Genomic DNA, 16,929 nt, shown 5'->3' on the forward strand with positions numbered 1-16,929 from the left:
ACTTTATTATACAACCTGTTCTGGGATTGAGATACTATAAATTACCTGTACCATCAGATAAATCAAAATGAAAAAGGGTCCGTTCTTTGGTACTTACATACACCCCTATATGGCTGTTCCACAAAGGACTCCTTCAAAACAACAAGCCCTCCAAAAGTTGTAATTATAGGTGAAATACTAACTGATCTATTTGTTTTAGACACAGTAAGCAGTACAATTCTGTCTGTCCTGCTGTGTTTTCTGTTCAACCACTGCTCTGCCCACATCTGAATATGGCAAAAGTTCATGTGTTATTGCTGATGCTGTGAAACTACAATCAAACAGCACAAAACACGCTGTTCCAGTGACACAGGGGAGGATTGTTAACAAAACAATAACAACACAAGGCATATATGCATAGATAGACATGGACATATAATTGTATAGCATGCCCCCTAGTGCTTATTAAGATGTTTGCTTGTTTAATCTCTCTCTCTCTCTCTCTCTCTCTCTCTCTCTCTCACACACACACACACACACACACACACACACACACACACACACACACTGGAGATAAGACTTATCTTCAAATTGACAGTGAGGCATGACTGTTGTAAAATGATGAAACATTCACAGCTCAAAGACACACTGTCACTGTGGACAGCTGAGAGTATTCTCTCTCTCTTTCACTCTCTCTATCTCGCACACACACACGCGCACACACACACACACACACACACACACACACACACACACACACACACAGATCTGTGATTAATCTTAAGTCTAACAGTCCAAGTCTTATCTTTTTTGCCATCATAGATCATAGGCCTGGGAAAACCAGGAACCAACTGAGCACGAGGAGCTGAGCAGCATTACCTTGCTCAGCATTGGACTAAATCAGAGCATTTAGCAACCTGCCAAATTTAAAAGCACTTTTCCTGAGAAGAACAACAACTTTTTCAAGCTCTCCCATCTCAAATCCCATGACTGCAGCACACTCCTTTGTTTTTAAGATATTGTATGTATGACAAAAAAAGAGAAATTAAATTGTTTTCTTCCAGTGAATGTTGATTTAAGGTTACTCTGGATACAATTGTGTGCTTAAAGTACACATCTCATCAGTGTGAATCACATTGTGTGGGGCTTCAATAGTACAGAAAGCCATTCTCTCTATATAGAGAGTGATACATTTGCTACTTAAGTACATAACAGAAATATTTGAGTACATAAGTATAAGTATTAGTGGCAAAGTGCACTTAAAGTATCAAAAGTAAAAGTACTCATGCAAAATAGCCCCATTGAAAGTGTTGCATTTACTGTATTATAGACCTATATTTATTATTGGACAAACAAAAGATCTGCACACTTTATTAAAAGCTCCCAAAGCAAAGATGCTGGGAGATTTTAATACAATTTGCAAATCTCTTGCAATTCTCAGCTAAATAGCCAGCCAGAGGCAGCAGCAGCAATCATTGTTAGATGCAGCAGAAGAAGCATGGTTTCAACAAGACAAACTAAACAACAAGCTACATTTTTTGGTCAAATCATTTAAACACATTCTGTTCGGAGTACTATTGTTTGGTTAGTGGTAGGCTACTATAGGTTAAAAAAAAAAAAGTATGCACTTTAAGAGCTAGCTGTAATTGTTCAACCTTGTTGTTGTTATCGTGAAATATGAATAAACAAACTTATATAGGCTTACATATATAGCCTATATAACAAAAAAAAAATATCTGATCATAAAAAACGTGTTTATATTAGTCAATTTGAGTAACGTAATTGTGTATTTTACGTATGATACAGTTTACGTCTTTGCGTAATGACATCACAACGCCATTAAGCAACTTTTAGCAACAAATCGACCTGCCTGTAGTAACCTCCCCTAAACAGTGGTGTGCGTGTGCCCTATCATTCCAAGATGGCGGACCTCCTAGGCTCAATCTTAAACTCAATGGAAAAGCCTCCAACAGTCGGCGACAAGGAAACCCGACGAAAGGCTCGAGGTACATCATGTTTTGCATAAATAAGGACTTGTTTTGCGTTACTTTAAAACAGTCCAAATGGATATAATAAGGGACTTAGATTTGTGTCAAAAATTAGAAGGACAGGCGAAGAGAGCACTTCTGGGGCTGCCATTGGCCAGTTGAGCTTGCACTGTGTGGCCATGGTTTAGTACCGCCTCAACGGATCATGTAGCCCGCATGTCTGCAGACTGCCGCAGACCCGAGGTCACAGTCTAGACTAGTGATGTGAGAAAAGAAGCTTTCAGATGCACTGAATAACTATGAACTAAGAATGACTTGTGTTAAAAAAGGTTCACTGTTTTGAAACATTCGATACAATCAAAATGGCGATAACTGCTGGCCAAATCCTTGGATGTGTAACGTTATTCATATTCATGAATGGATTAAATCTGAGACCATGATCAAACTGTTAGGGTAGTCAGAATACAAGTGGCGCTGCTGTTACTGTACTGTTACATAACAAACCTCCTTTAAGCACCATGTAAACAACCAGCACTGTCCATCTGCAGCCTCCGGAATGTTGACATAGAAAATAAGTTTCCTCTCAACATTCATAGTGCTCTACCTTTTATATATCAATTTCTTGTAAGATCCTATTATTTCCATTCATGGTCATAGTTTTAGCTACCATTTCTCTCTGCCAATTAATTTACAGCTTTTACTTTTCAAAAACCATTATCTTTGCTATAAGGCATTTTGTAAGTAGACAAAAGTGAATAATGTAAAAAAAAAAGTATACATAATAATTATTCATATATTTGTTAATTGGTAGTGATAAATACTAGATAGATGGTAAATCACATGTGTATTTAAAAGTTACTGAAAGCTACCTTTTGAGACTTTCAGAGTTACGAAAAGCAGTTTCTGTTAGGCTCCATATATAGGCCTATCTATTTTAATAGTACTTTTTAAGTAATTTTAGTTAAAATATTTCCTGTTTGCAGATCTCACGTGAAACTGTACTTATTTAGAGCTCAGCACAAAACTGTGACACTGTGGCAATACTAAGTGTAGTGTTGCTACAAATAAACAAACGTCATCTCATTTTAAGTTGTTGTGAAGACATAACCACAAGACGGCGATGATAAAAAGTAACCAAATCTGTTTCATTAACTGTTATGAGTATGGCTTGCAATAAAACATCAGAGGCTGTTTGCCTGGAGACACGTGCAACAAATAATAGGATTTGAGTCACTGTGTACTTTCCCTGAATGTTCTGGAAATGTGGTTTTGGGATTACAAGAAGTCTGTCTCTTGATTATCCTTTTCGTGACTTAAGTCTTTAAAATATGAGCAGGCCGGTTGTAGCTGTAAGACTATGTGATCTGTGTTTTACGATGGAAACTTTAAACGCTATCGGACACAAACAAACCACATGACATGAAAACTTTAATTTCTTTAATATCTTTTTGAAGAGCAAGCAGCAAGACTCAAGAAGATGGAGGAAGATGAGAGAAGAAAGAAAGCCGAGTTCAGGAAAAAGGTGAGAGCTTAAGTGTCACATCTGTTACACTATTGAATATACACTCAGTAGCCATTTTATTAGGTACACCACAACAATCTAATGCAACCCAATACAACTCACAGCGTTTATAATTATAGATAGTTTTTGTTGACATTGTTGGAAATGTGTAGATTCAATTACATGTTTATTACCGAGGTTATAGTTAAAGCTGGTGCTGTACTGGACTTCAGTGTATTGAGTAATTGTTCATTTTTTGCCTTTTTTATTTAAATATGGGGGACAGAATATTATAACACCTAAATATAATGCAGTCCACTACAAAACCACCTTTAACTGTGACATAAATGCTAAAACATATAATTGAATTAACACCTTTATGACAATGGCAACATAAACATTACAGGCACCCTAAAAATAGACTTATGGCAGAACAGTTGTATTGGATTGCATTAGATTGTATAAGTCTATATAATAAAGTGGCCACTGCTCTAACACAGAGCTCCTGTGGCCTCCCTTCTCCACTGTCGGTATTTATCACATTTAAAAGTACACAAACTGACTCCCTTTGTCTCTCGTTTAGATGGAGAAAGAAGTGTCGGATTTCATTCAAGATAGTTCACAACAGAAACGAAAATACAATCCTATGGGGAAGATTGAAAGGAGTATATTGTAAGTAGTGATTACTTCAGATAATTACAATAAGCTCATTTTACGCAAAAAAACATGACATGTTTGATCATATGCTCACAACAATTAACATGCCATTCCATTCTGTCTTATAGGCATGATGTTGCAGAAGTGGCTGGTCTGACTTCTTTTTCTTTCGGAGAGGACGAGGAGAGCCGTTATGTCATGCTTTTCAAGAAGGTCTGAATACTTTGCTTTTAATCCAGTGTTGGATATTGAATTAATGTGGGGAAATGTGACTAATTTCCACCTTGTGCTATGGCAGGAGTTTGCTCCATCAGATGAGGAGCTAGAAGCTTATCGCAAAGGAGAGGAGTGGGACCCCAAGCTGGCAGAGCAGCGGCGCAGATTAAAAGTAAGACTCTGTTTGTTTGTTTTTTTTCTCACTGAGGCCCATTTCAGACATGCACCCTTTTACATTAATCTGATGGCAAGTTAACATGTCGTTCTCATGTCTGAATAAGCACCCTGTTCACTTTTACGTAAAAGTCCAAGCGGCTATCTTACTAGGGGGCCTATCACTGTATCACTTTCAATTCACAAGTCTGAATTGAATGGTATCCTATCCACGTAAAGGCTGCAGCAGCACAAAGTGAAACAAGCAAAGAGGGAGACGGACAAAATCACTGTAAAAGATTTATTGTGTCAGCCTCTTATTAACAAAATACAATGCAATTTTGTTCAGACTCAACAAGCATAGAGGGAGAAAATGATCATGAAAGAAACCCCAATTTCTTCACAGAAGGTCACTTCAATGGAGCATAAAGAAATACAATGATGCCTTAACTTAGATAACCTTGACCACAAATGGTCTTTGGCTAAGGATATCATTATTGTTTTGCCCTTTACATGAAGTTTATATTCAGTAATATGCATAATCTTCAGTTGACTGCTACAAGTCCCATTGTCCTCTCAGGAGAGATATTGAAATGTGTTGATTAATTTACTGAAGTAAAAGCTAGTGAGGCAGGTTAAGAGGAAGCAGGTATATTTAAATAAACACTTTACATTTTTACTGCCAAGGAACTCCTAGAATGCATTTCACATTGGTGATATCTAACTATGTATATGGGGTTGATTCATCTGTGACTGACTTTTTCTTTCCTCTTCACTGCAGGAACAGGCTGCATTGGAAGAAACCGCATCCAGTCAGACAAAGAAGGCAGAAACATGTCCCAACTCCAACTACAGAGACAAGTACAGTCACCTGATTGGCACCTCAGCTGCAAAAGATGCAGCACATACACTGGAGGCCAACAGCGCTTATGGCTGTGGTGAGTAAATGTTGTTGCACTGATCACTGTATTGCTTTGCCTCACTTACACCTTAATCCGAACCACAGTTCTCCTTCCGCCTCTTTATTCACTCCTTATTTTGGTATTTTTTTTCTTCCAGTGCCGGTGGCCAACAAGAGGGACACACGCTCCATAGAGGAAGCCATGAATGAAATCCGAGCGAAGAAACGGCAGAAGCAAGAGGACGACTCGGGGGCGCACAGCAGCAGTTCTTGAGACTCCACCACTTTTGCTTTCTGTTGTCTGTTGTGTGTGTGGGTGTGGGTGTGTGAGCGGTCTAATTCATCCTATAATGCAATATCTTGTACTTCAGACATTTAAAGTAACTTGTATGACAGCTGTTGAATCCAAATCTTGTTTAGTGGAGGATGCTTAGGTGTGTCTGATCAAGGAGCTGGATTACTATACTATATGTGTTTTAACATTTGCTTGTGACGTTCTTTCAACTATCTAAGATTCTCACACACATGATTGGACCCTATACAGTATAAGAAACGTGTTTTGATTAAAAAAAAAAAAAAAAATGTTTATGGGTGTACAGCTACTTAAAAACACCTGATATCTTAAGTGACATTTTTATTAAAATATTGACAGTTTTGAGCTATGGCCAGGCCGGATGACATCCTGAAAGCAAAGTTTTAGGCCACTCATGGCTGAAAAGTCAGTGTTCCAATTATCCAATGCAGTTTATAAAAGGGAAAATATCTAATCTATTTTGGGTTAATTTGGGTTTGTTTTTTTTTAAGTCTCAACCTGTTTCAAATCTTTGGTAAGTTGGAAGCATGCCATTTCCTCCATCTCAAGAGGAATCCCATTTTTAAAAAAATACAGTTTTGTGGATTTTAGGAATCTGTGATTAAGTCTGAGATTTTCTTTGTTTCGATGTACATCTGCACTGAATTAAGCTGTTACTCCAAACAAACTACTTTATTATTAAGCCAGGCGATGGCTTGCAATAGGCATCACAGTATAGGGAGCAGGAGTACCAGAATCATTGTAGGAATATTGGTCACATCTCTTTTGGTTGTCATATCTTCAAGTAAGTTTCTTGGCATCTTGATGTCTATTTTAACATGTTTGCACGTTGTTATCCCCCATGTGTGTTAATAAATGGAGAACAGTATTAAGTCTTTGTCTGCATGTTAGCCCTCAATTCTTCATGGCCTACTTTGTGAATTTTAGCTGGTTTTAGACTGTTTTTGGTGTTTTACAATATAATTTAATCCAATACAACAACACAAAATACAGGCTCAAAAATGACCACAGTTGAATCAGCATTATTCAGGGATAATTTCACTTTCACTGGAAGTAATAGAAGATAGCACAATGACTTGATCATGAGTGCACTCACTGGTCATCTACTATACGCTCTTGCCTAAAGTTCAGTATATCAACTGACCCACAGATGTTGGTGAGGGTAATGTATGGTCATTATTTGGCAGTGGTGCAATATAACTAAGTGCATTTACTCTAGTGGCACTTGTACTTCACTTTTTACTCTTAATTTTAAGCTACTATGTACTTCTACAAATATTTAACTTCACTACATTTATATTACATATAGTAACTAGCTCATAAAGCTCATATTTATATATATTTATTTATTTATATTTCTATGTACGTATGTATGTATATATATATATATATATTTTTTTTAATAGTATACTTAAAATGATGTCCAGCTAAAACATTAGAATGCAACATAATGCATTTGTAATAATAATAAAAATAATAATAGTAATGAACAATATTAATAGTAGATAGAAAGGGGCCACCCAGTCAGCTAATGAGTAGGCCTACTTTTACTTTTGATATTTTAAGTAAATTTAGCTGCCAATACTTTTGTACTTCCACTTTAGGAAAATTATGCAGGATTTAGTTGTGATCGAGTTGTACAGTGTGGAATCGCTACTTATAGTTTAGTAAAATATCTCAACACTTCCTCCACATCTGTAATGTAATCACTCCATACCATATCTAGCTTGTGTATTTTAGGGTCATGCGATTACTCTGCTGTTAATACTTGTCATCCCTGTTCCTGAGCTGGCGCTACCTTTTATCTCCTGAAGGGGGCGCCATAGATCAACCAAAAGAACAGTTTGATATATTTTTGTATCCTTGTCTCACAGTCCTGCAGTTTCTGTCCGGCAGAAACACACTTATTGCGCGCTGAAGACTCAGTCACGCACATGTAAAAAATGAAGTCCATGTTTTTCTTCTTTTTTATCATTTGGTTTGCAGATGCAGAGCTAAAACCCCGGAAAGGTAAGAGCCAAACCCTGCTGATGCTTATTCTGTCCTCTTCAAACTTGTGCGGGGCTTAAAATAAGGAGAAGCATGACAATGTTACTCAGATAAGGAAAGTTTTCTCGGACTTAGCCAAAACTGAAGAGATGTTTTAAGATTAACATCCTCTATTGCTCTAGCGTTTAAAAACTTTTGGTGTAACTTTGGTGTTTTGTGGTGAAACTTATTTATAGGCCTATCGTTCTGTCACAGAAGCTACCAAAAGTTACACTTTTGTTTGTTTTAATGGGCTGAAGTGGGATCAGTGGTATTCATTTGCAGTTTCCCATGTTTTCCTCTGGCTTGCATTACTTTGGGCTGATGACGCTTTGACGAAAATGTTTTATGTATTAGTTAACATGTAAAAGCGTTTATTTTGACGTTCGGCCATCTGCGCCACATGTAGCTCATCCTCATTTTTGACACCCAGGGTCCGGGGTGGTATGTAGTTTCAAAGACAAGACATACAGCCCAGGCGACAGCTGGCATCCCTACCTAGAGCCCTTCGGATTCATGTTCTGTATGCGCTGTGTCTGCACAGAGGTACCGTTGAACACGTATTTATCACTTCTAAATAAACATCTAAAGGAATATTACACTAAAATTGCTCGACTGTCTGAAGAACTCTGTGCTTGGGATTTTGTGCTTGTAAACTCTCTCTTAGACAGGTCATGTGAAATGTAACACAATCAAGTGTCCTGCTCTGCCATGTGAACACCCAGTAGCTGAGCCTCAGCAGTGTTGTCCAAGATGCACAGGTAGACTGTCCTCCTATCCTAGACACCCTATCAGCTCTGAGTTTTAGAGTTTTAGTGGGTGACACTGCTGTCTTGTGTGATGTGCCCTCCTCAGATGAGCCCAGGATCCCTGCAGGGCTGCGAGCTTCAGTGAAATCCTGCAGGTATAATGGAAGTATTTATCAGCCAGGGGAGACCTTCACAAAGCTCGACCTCTTCCCCTCCAAGCAAAGCAATCAATGTGTTATGTGCACATGCTCTGTAAGTTTTTTTTCCTATTAAACAGTGTATTCAAGCACTACCACCAAAGTGAAGAAAAACTCTTTAATTACTAGATGTACATTAAAGGTGCTGTAGGTAGGATTGTGAAGAACCAGGACTTAGCCAACATTTTTTAACATCGACAGCTTCTCAGTCCCTCCCCCCTTTCTGCTAAAGCCCAAAACTGTCTCGTAAGCCCCTCTCCCCAGTCCCCACAAGGGAGAATGAATGCGTGTGCATGAGCAGTGATTGACATGCAGTTAGACACCCCCCCCCCCCCTCCCCGGCCCTGATTGGTGCATCTGAACAGGGAGCTGTGGATTTTTGCAAATCGCACTACAGGCTGTAGGTGGTGCCAGAGGAGCCAGATTTATTTAAATTACCTGCTTCATGTAGTTCTACTCAAACATAGGGTCAGTTCCAGCAAATATGACAGAAAGTTAGTTTTATAAGTCTTACCTACTGCACCTTTAAATGAATGTTATAATATCTCGTATTCCTTGCACAGACATGTTTTAGATATGTCTGTGTGTGTGTGTGTGTGCGTGTGTGTGTGATGTGTTTTTTGAGGTACTTGTAATGTTGCATATGCGTGAAGAGTATTTCTGCCCACTAACTTACAGTATTGCTGCTAATGCTATCCAGTTAAAGTGGAAATGCATCATTAAATTCCATTTAATCTGTAGCTGGTGAAAGCATCTTGCTTTGGTTCGTGTGTAGGCTTAGCGTGGTTGTAATCGGCACAAGACATTGGATGGCATTTTTAATTTAAGGTAGATATCGGAGAGGAAAGTGGGAGTGAAGCAAAAATTGACATCACCCTGGAGTTGTTCTTCAAAGGCTGCATGATGTGAGAAGTTAATTTTATTAGTTGTTAAGTGGTGTATATTAACAGATGTTTCCAAGGAGACATAACAATATACTTCACAAAAAGATTCCTCGTAAAAAATTTAGAGCAGTACAAATCACGTTTATCCTAATACACTTCTTCTATGGATCTCTTAATTACTTATTCTATTCTCTTTGCAGTATCTGTTCATGCCTGATTTCAATGTAACATTCTCACAGCTTTGCTTATTCCTAAAATATTGGTTTCCTGTGTTTCACAGAAGACAGTGGGATTATGATTTACTGCAGGTTTTAAAATGGATTACTCAGCAAGTTTTACAAGACATGAGTTGTCCATTATTTCAAGCTATTTGTAGTTATTTGTGTCCTTATAAAAGACACTGAATCCTTATTGTCTCAGATGAGCAGGACGGCACCTTGCATAGCAGCTCAGGCACCACTGGTGTCTGAGTGTGTCCACTATGTGTGGCAGAAGAATATTTTTGGTATTTTTCAAGAACATTAGATCTCAGAAGACACTGTGATCATTTGCTGTTTGGACTTTGTCTCTATGATTCTTTCCCTTCTTTTCTTTCCCTTTCTTTGAAACTTTCCCTCCCTTTTTTTTCTCAGAATGGAAACATTTTCTGCGCTCTGAAGACATGCCAACCAATCACCTGTTCCTCACCAGTCTCTTTCCCAGATACGTGCTGTTTGGTGTGTAAAGGTAGTCAAACTCCTCCAAGCTGACAAAATGGCTTTATTCTGTTTCCAACCTGAAATCATATTTTTTAGGACTAAAACATGCAGATTAGGCCTGAGCATTGGCTGATTAATAAGAATGGTTTTTTTTTCTGATATTATTATATATCACAAAATGCAAATAGATGCACAGTTACATTTTCATTATCATTATCAAAATGATGTTCAATGCAATGTTCCATTTTAATGCACTGAAAAACATCACAATACAATCATAATATTATGAAACAATTCCACTAAAAGTCGATATACAATCATTCTGAATTACAGCCCAGCCCTAATGTCATATTTTCCGTGTTAATTACATTGTCCTCACACTTGTTATTTTTTCCTATTTGGTTTTTAGATCATGGCACCAGTGGCTCCTCATCAACTGAGGATGGAAACCAGCAACTGAACAGAGGCGTTGTATGTTCTTGCTGATTTATCATGAAATTAACATTTCCTAGATATTGCTTTCACATGAAACTTGACTATCTTTGAAAATATATTTAAATGTAGTGGAAGCAATGTGGCATTGTCAGTTGAGCAGCTGCACTTAACTATAAGTTACTGGTCTTACAGGCAAGTGTCTGCTCTGATGATGATATTGTCCTTGAACATAACACAACACAACATAGATCACTACCAGCTTCAGGGGAGCTGCTCAGTAGCTCACGCTGAACTTTGACCTCCCTGTGCAAGAGGGCGAGCGAATCAATAGTTCAGATTATTTCTGAAACATCCATATTGCTGTAATCATTAAAGACAAAGCTGTCAAATTTACCCTCAATATTCATAAACCACTTGGCCTGACAATAAGACTGAATTGCAATGTTGTTCTATTTGAATTGCTGAAAGAATCTGAGATGTGGGAAGTGATTCAGAGATCTGGAGCCAGGCAATGCACTTTTATGATTTAGGGCTATGATGCTCCTTCAGCTATCACTCAGGGGAAAAGCAAGTAAAACCAAAAGCTGAAAAGATGAAAGATAACTGTGTTTTATAATATCTGTGTTTACAAAAGAGGCATTCAGTCGACCAGTGTTCTGGAGAGCAGAGCAGGGCGCGGTCCGACCGTGCCACTACACCCAGAGACAGGACTTCTCCCAGAGGCCTGAGCCTCAGTAAACTTAACCTCAAAGGGGCTTCAGAGACCACCGTGAAGATTTTGTTGCAGAGGAAACACCAAAGAGGTGAGACGTTGTCAAAACAAAGATCCTGTATAGGTATTTGATTTTATAGGCATGTTCCTCACAACTTTATGATCGCTTCCATATGTAGCACAACGCTCCGCTGTTTTCCATTTCTCTCAGCGTGCTTATACAATGGCAAGACATACTCTCATGGAGACATTTGGCACCCAGTTTTGGGGAAGGTCCTGGAGTGCATCCTGTGCACTTGTACTGATGGCCTCCAGGACTGCAAACGCATCACGTGTCCCAGCCAGTACCCATGCCCACATCCTATGAAATCAGCGGGAAAGTGCTGCAAGACTTGTGCAGGTAGTCAAACATGGCTCATGACATAATGAACTGTTTATACTGACATGATGTTTTCTCGGCTATAAACACCATGCACACAACTTGTGTCTGTTTTGTCTCTTTAGAAAGTAAAGCTGAACGTAACCAGACCCAGTGTTATCTTGGATATAAAAATAACCTCTTGGTGTATAAAGTAGACTCATCTTTGAAAGTTGACTCACCCAGCACAGTTAGGATCATTGCTGTTGAAAGACAAAGTACTGCTGAGGTTGAAGTGCAAGTATGGAAGACTGTCGAAGGTAACTACTGTAATTACTGGTGGCAACTGAGATTAATACCACTCTGATATCTGTCAGTTAGATATGAAGCTACAGACAGCAGCCAGTTAGCTTAGCTTTAGCATCTAGCATATAGCCGGCTATAAAATCAAACGTTTTATGCTTTGTTGTTGTAGAGTATAGTGCTGGTCGAAGGATTTTGGTAGTACCTTCGTATTTATTGTATAGACATAAGAGTGGTATAAGTCTTCTCAACTAAAGCTGGAATTACGCTTCTATAGGCTGCACATAAGTGAACATACACCGGTGTCATTTGCGCACGTTTGCATACATTGTTCTTTTTTACTTGTACGGACTGAATATAACATAAGTGTCCACTAGAAAGCAGTGTGCCATTTAGCAAACCTCACTGTAAAGAAAACATAGAAGAAATCAAGAAACGTTAACATTCGTGAAACAAAGACAAAGGAATTTGGGTTTTATTTATCTCTGCAGAAACATAATTCCAGCTTAAAAGAAACACACACACACACAGACAAACGTGTTTCGAACAACACCTGTATACGTAATGCAAGAAAACAAAGAGTATTTTCCAAATTGTCAAACTATTCCTTTAAGACGAATAAGACAAGTATTGCTGCACAAATGTATGACTCTCATCTAAGTTCTTTACTTATACAGGTGTGTTACAATTAATGGAAATTGGTGACGTTCAAAGAAAAGACATTGTGGATCATCCAGAAAATTACACATTACTTACAACACTTGATGAAGGTTTGTTTCATGATTCCTTTTTGTGAAATCCTGCTGACTTATTTTAATAGGACTATTTTGGTTTTGGTGTTAGATTTTATATTAATTCAAGTTTGTTTTTTTTATTCCAGAGACATGGAGAAAATTTAAAGAGGAGAGAGAAAATCTGAGCACAGCTCCTCAGACCACACTTTGTGAAGACGGCATACGAGAGATGGTGACTTTTCTAAATCCCAAGCAGATAGAAGACCTGTGTTCACCCTAATGACTTTTGCTCCCTTGACACTCTTTTTATAACGATATTCCCAATAGCATACAGTACATACTTTATTCATACATGTTGCACTTGGGTGTCCTGTGTCATTCCTGTAATACAAGTGGAATTACTCATTTATAATATTGTTTATTGACTGATACATTGTTGTCTGTCATGTTTTAATCATCACATATTTTTATGTAAATCATTAGGTTACAAAACACAGGCTATAACAGTGTTTGATAACTGTCATGTCAACCTCAGTATCCAGTTATTCATTTGGGGGTTGAAACCTTGTTGAGTCAGTAATGATAATATGTGCATCTATTGAATGATTGAGGACATTTTGGGATCAGTATTTCTCAAACGCACCATTTGCTTTAACCATATGAAAATAATCTGTATTGTAAAATATGTTGTGCAAGGGGCCACGTTCTGTTCAGAATGTGAAGGATGTTTTAAGGATGTTATATGACCATCAACATATTTATTGTAAATACAACATGAGGTGTCACCATATTTAAAGTGCATTGGTTCCTGTATGATTACTGTGTATATACATTTAACTGTCTGAATTTTTTTTTTGCATTAAGTAGCACAAGGCATTGCTCTGGGGTTCAGTCTGCCAGCAAATACACAGCCGTGTATGTGTTAGTGAGAAAACGGCCTTCCCAATTCTGTCTGATGTCAAAATATAAATGTATTGTAACTATTTTTATCAGCCACAGGATTTGCTTTGTTATTATAGCTTAATGACATTCTACAACTCCACATACCAGAAATGTTTGTATTTTAAAGTGGTCATAGTTGATGTAGCTGAATGCACTTTGTACCTCTGCTCACAATTTTCACCCATAAAGTTTTCTTAGTGTTTTACAGCAGTAAACGTGGTCTGATTTTTTTTTAGTTATAACTTGACATGGCATGTAATGGAATCATTTGCAAGGAGCCATATACAGTAAGACACTGGGAATATGTACTTGAGACAGGCTTAAGATGTGGCCGCTGCAGAGCGGTCCTAACACCATCATCGCCTAAAGGCTCCATTAAGTAGAACTCCGGAAGGCCGGATAAACTGTTTTCCCGATGGAGATGAAATGATATCAGAGGCATGGAAATCAAAAACAGAAGTTCAAACTCCCTTGTCCGCATTAATATTATTATTGCACATATTGATATTATTATTGCACATATTGAATGAATCTCAGGAACGCTTTGAGGGAATTTCTTCAGATTTGGCACAAAAGTCCACTTGGACGAACTGATTAGAATGTTTTTGGACATATAGTAACTCAAGAATTCATACACTAATTATGAGAACATTTCACACAAATGTCTAATAGGATAATATGATGAAATGATGACTTTTTATATCAAAAAGGTCAAAGGTCAACTTCACTGTGACATCATGAGGTTCTGCAAAAAACACACTTTTGTGGCCATTATTCAACACAATAACTCCAAAACTGAAAGGGAGACATTTGGTCAGATACTGAATTGGATCTTGAAACTGTGCTGGTTGTTTCGATCTTCAGTGATGCCGAGTTGAAGATGTGTGTGAAGCATCCACGTTTTAGAATTTTAGCTGTTTGGCGGCAACATCCATATTTGAAGAAAACTGCCATGGCTACAACTTGTCCAAGCATGTGAACACATACAAGGAATTTGACTATGTTTTTTGTTTCTGTCAATGAACTTACACTCTAATAGACATACAGCAGACCAAGAACAACAAAGCTTTACAAAGTCAAATCAATTTTATTTATACATCCTTATATCACAAATCCCAAAAGAAATCCTGAAGGAGCTTCACAATCTGCACAACAAATTACATCCTCTATCCTTATAACCTCGACTTGGATGAGGAATGACTCCAAGGCTATGATCTTGTCCTTCATCCTTCTCTCTGCAACAAGCTGCCAATCTGCCACAGCTCGTTGTAAAGAGGGTGAGAGGGATTATCCAAGATGGCTTCCGCCACTGTCTCTATCCTGTCCAGTTCCAACCTGATCGCCTAGCCGGCCTTCCTTAACAGCTTGTTGAGACTGCTGATCTCCAAGCCTTGATGCCACCACCCCACTCTCTGAGTGAAGACAGCATGTGCATAGTGATAACTTCGATTTCGCCAAAAAATACACTTAATACCTTTTATTAAATTCCTTAAAGTCTTCACTGTATATATAATAAATGAGTCTGGACATACATGGATGTAAACTTCCACTTGACTGATTGAGGAAGGCATACAACCGCGAGGGAGTAATTCTAGTTTTTTAAAGCATTGGAGATGCCCTGTTTTTATTTATTTTTTTACAAAATAAGTAAGTAGTGCAATAAAAATTCTGGCATTGTTTCCTGGCCATCAAAGGGCCCATTGTAAACTTAAACCTTATAGATCACTCCTAAATTATGTTTTAAATTTCTGTAGTGGGGATTATTTTCAATAGGTGAGATTGTACTGTTAGATCTACATGTAGGCCACAAAACTAATCTGTATTTCCAAAACACAGTTAATGAAGTAGATAATACTTCCAATCCAAAAATTGAAATAACACTGCGATAGACAATGTCATGGAAATACTGAGCTCCCTAATACCCATGTACTGTAAGCATGATCTATGAAAGCAGTCTTTTGCTCAGCAGCACTGTGTGCAGTCTGTCCCCGGGCCTGTTTGATCAACAGGTGTCGAATTATTCCCATGACTCAGTCAGTGTGAAACTGCAGATTTGGTAGACTGAGTGGGCGCTTCAGAATAATATTGCTTCCCTTCTCTGTGATCTCCCGACGTGCTCTCTATTGTCCCTCCCTTTCCACAATGACTCATTGTGTTTCTTTCACACTTTGCGCCAGACAGCTCTGCCTGTCTCTCACTAAAGGCATGAAACAATATTTTGAAACGGACGCACTCCCCTTGAATGCCTTAATTACTTTCACAAAAAGGCCGCCATATTTTCGTGTAAGCTGTTGGATCTGACAGTTCATAACAGTCTCTCCCTTGGTTGTCCAAAGAGGCTGTTCCAGTCACAAGGGTGAGAAAGGGGGGTGTTCTACTTTATTGCTGCCAACTTATATTAGTAATTAACATTTTCACGTTGCCATTTTCCCATGCAGGTCATTGAATGATGAATATGACGTGTCCAGATTTGAAACAAGATTGATTTTCAACAAACACACTGCATCATCTGGCACTGCTTGTTTCGATATCTTTGTCTTTTTTTTTGGGATGTAAATTCTATCAGTCTTTATTTTGTAGATGTTTGAATTTGTTTCACTTCAGCTATGCATGCTTAGTCTTGGCTCTGGCAATTGTAACAGCTGGGGGCAGTCAGTAGGTATAAATCATGCAGTCGGTCAGCTCTCTGTGTATGTGTACTCCGCCCTGCCATGTAGCCCAGATTCAGTGAGAAGTGAAGAAAATGTGAGACTCGGGGTCACGACTCGGCCCAGGATTGGAGGCACTTCTGAGCCATTGTTGTGATATTAACAAATCTCATTTGTTGTTTTATTTGTCAGAGAACATCAATGCATGCATGTCACAGAAAAGATCATGTTGAAGGACTTCATTGCAGTAATCACGCTGTTTTGCAAATGAAAGCAGCTGAGTTGAACTAATTTCAAAAGATTGAATACAACATTTCCTCGTGTACTGCAGCAGGTAGTTCCTCGCTGATGCAAACAGTGTCTGCGAGGAACTGAAGCATTGCAAATCAATCAGGCAGTCCTTTGATTCAAAGGGAGCCAAATTGTGTTAAGTTAATTAAGTCTGATAGATGTGTTTGCTTTCATAGCTGATTAAGGTGCTCAGCAGAACCCCTGAGTTTATACTTCATCAAAATACTTCCGAAATCTATGAA

General features: G+C 38.3%; 2 protein-coding genes across 2 annotated transcripts; both read left to right on the forward strand.

Annotated features, from left to right (window-relative positions):
• Positions 1-1,808: 1,808 nt before the first annotated feature.
• spag7 (sperm associated antigen 7) lies at positions 1,809-6,582 on the forward strand. Its single transcript, XM_031320420.2, has 7 exons — positions 1,809-1,985; positions 3,422-3,489; positions 4,052-4,140; positions 4,254-4,338; positions 4,424-4,513; positions 5,276-5,432; positions 5,554-6,582. The coding sequence occupies exons 1-7, from the start codon at positions 1,901-1,903 to the stop codon at positions 5,667-5,669; spliced, it is 690 nt and encodes a 229-aa protein (XP_031176280.1). The 5' UTR covers positions 1,809-1,900; the 3' UTR covers positions 5,670-6,582.
• A 950-nt stretch (positions 6,583-7,532) lies between these two features.
• On the forward strand, positions 7,533-13,402 carry chrdl2 (chordin-like 2). The gene is made up of 11 exons (XM_031320447.2): positions 7,533-7,718; positions 8,170-8,282; positions 8,404-8,497; positions 8,592-8,737; positions 10,199-10,292; positions 10,674-10,735; positions 11,334-11,502; positions 11,623-11,811; positions 11,916-12,089; positions 12,750-12,842; positions 12,953-13,402. The coding sequence occupies exons 1-11, from the start codon at positions 7,652-7,654 to the stop codon at positions 13,084-13,086; spliced, it is 1,335 nt and encodes a 444-aa protein (XP_031176307.2). The 5' UTR covers positions 7,533-7,651; the 3' UTR covers positions 13,087-13,402.
• The last annotated feature ends 3,527 nt before the right edge of the window (positions 13,403-16,929 follow it).

This window comes from Sander lucioperca, chromosome 13, assembly GCF_008315115.2.
Source record: "Sander lucioperca isolate FBNREF2018 chromosome 13, SLUC_FBN_1.2, whole genome shotgun sequence".
In the NCBI taxonomy this organism is placed as follows: Eukaryota; Metazoa; Chordata; class Actinopteri; order Perciformes; family Percidae; genus Sander; species Sander lucioperca.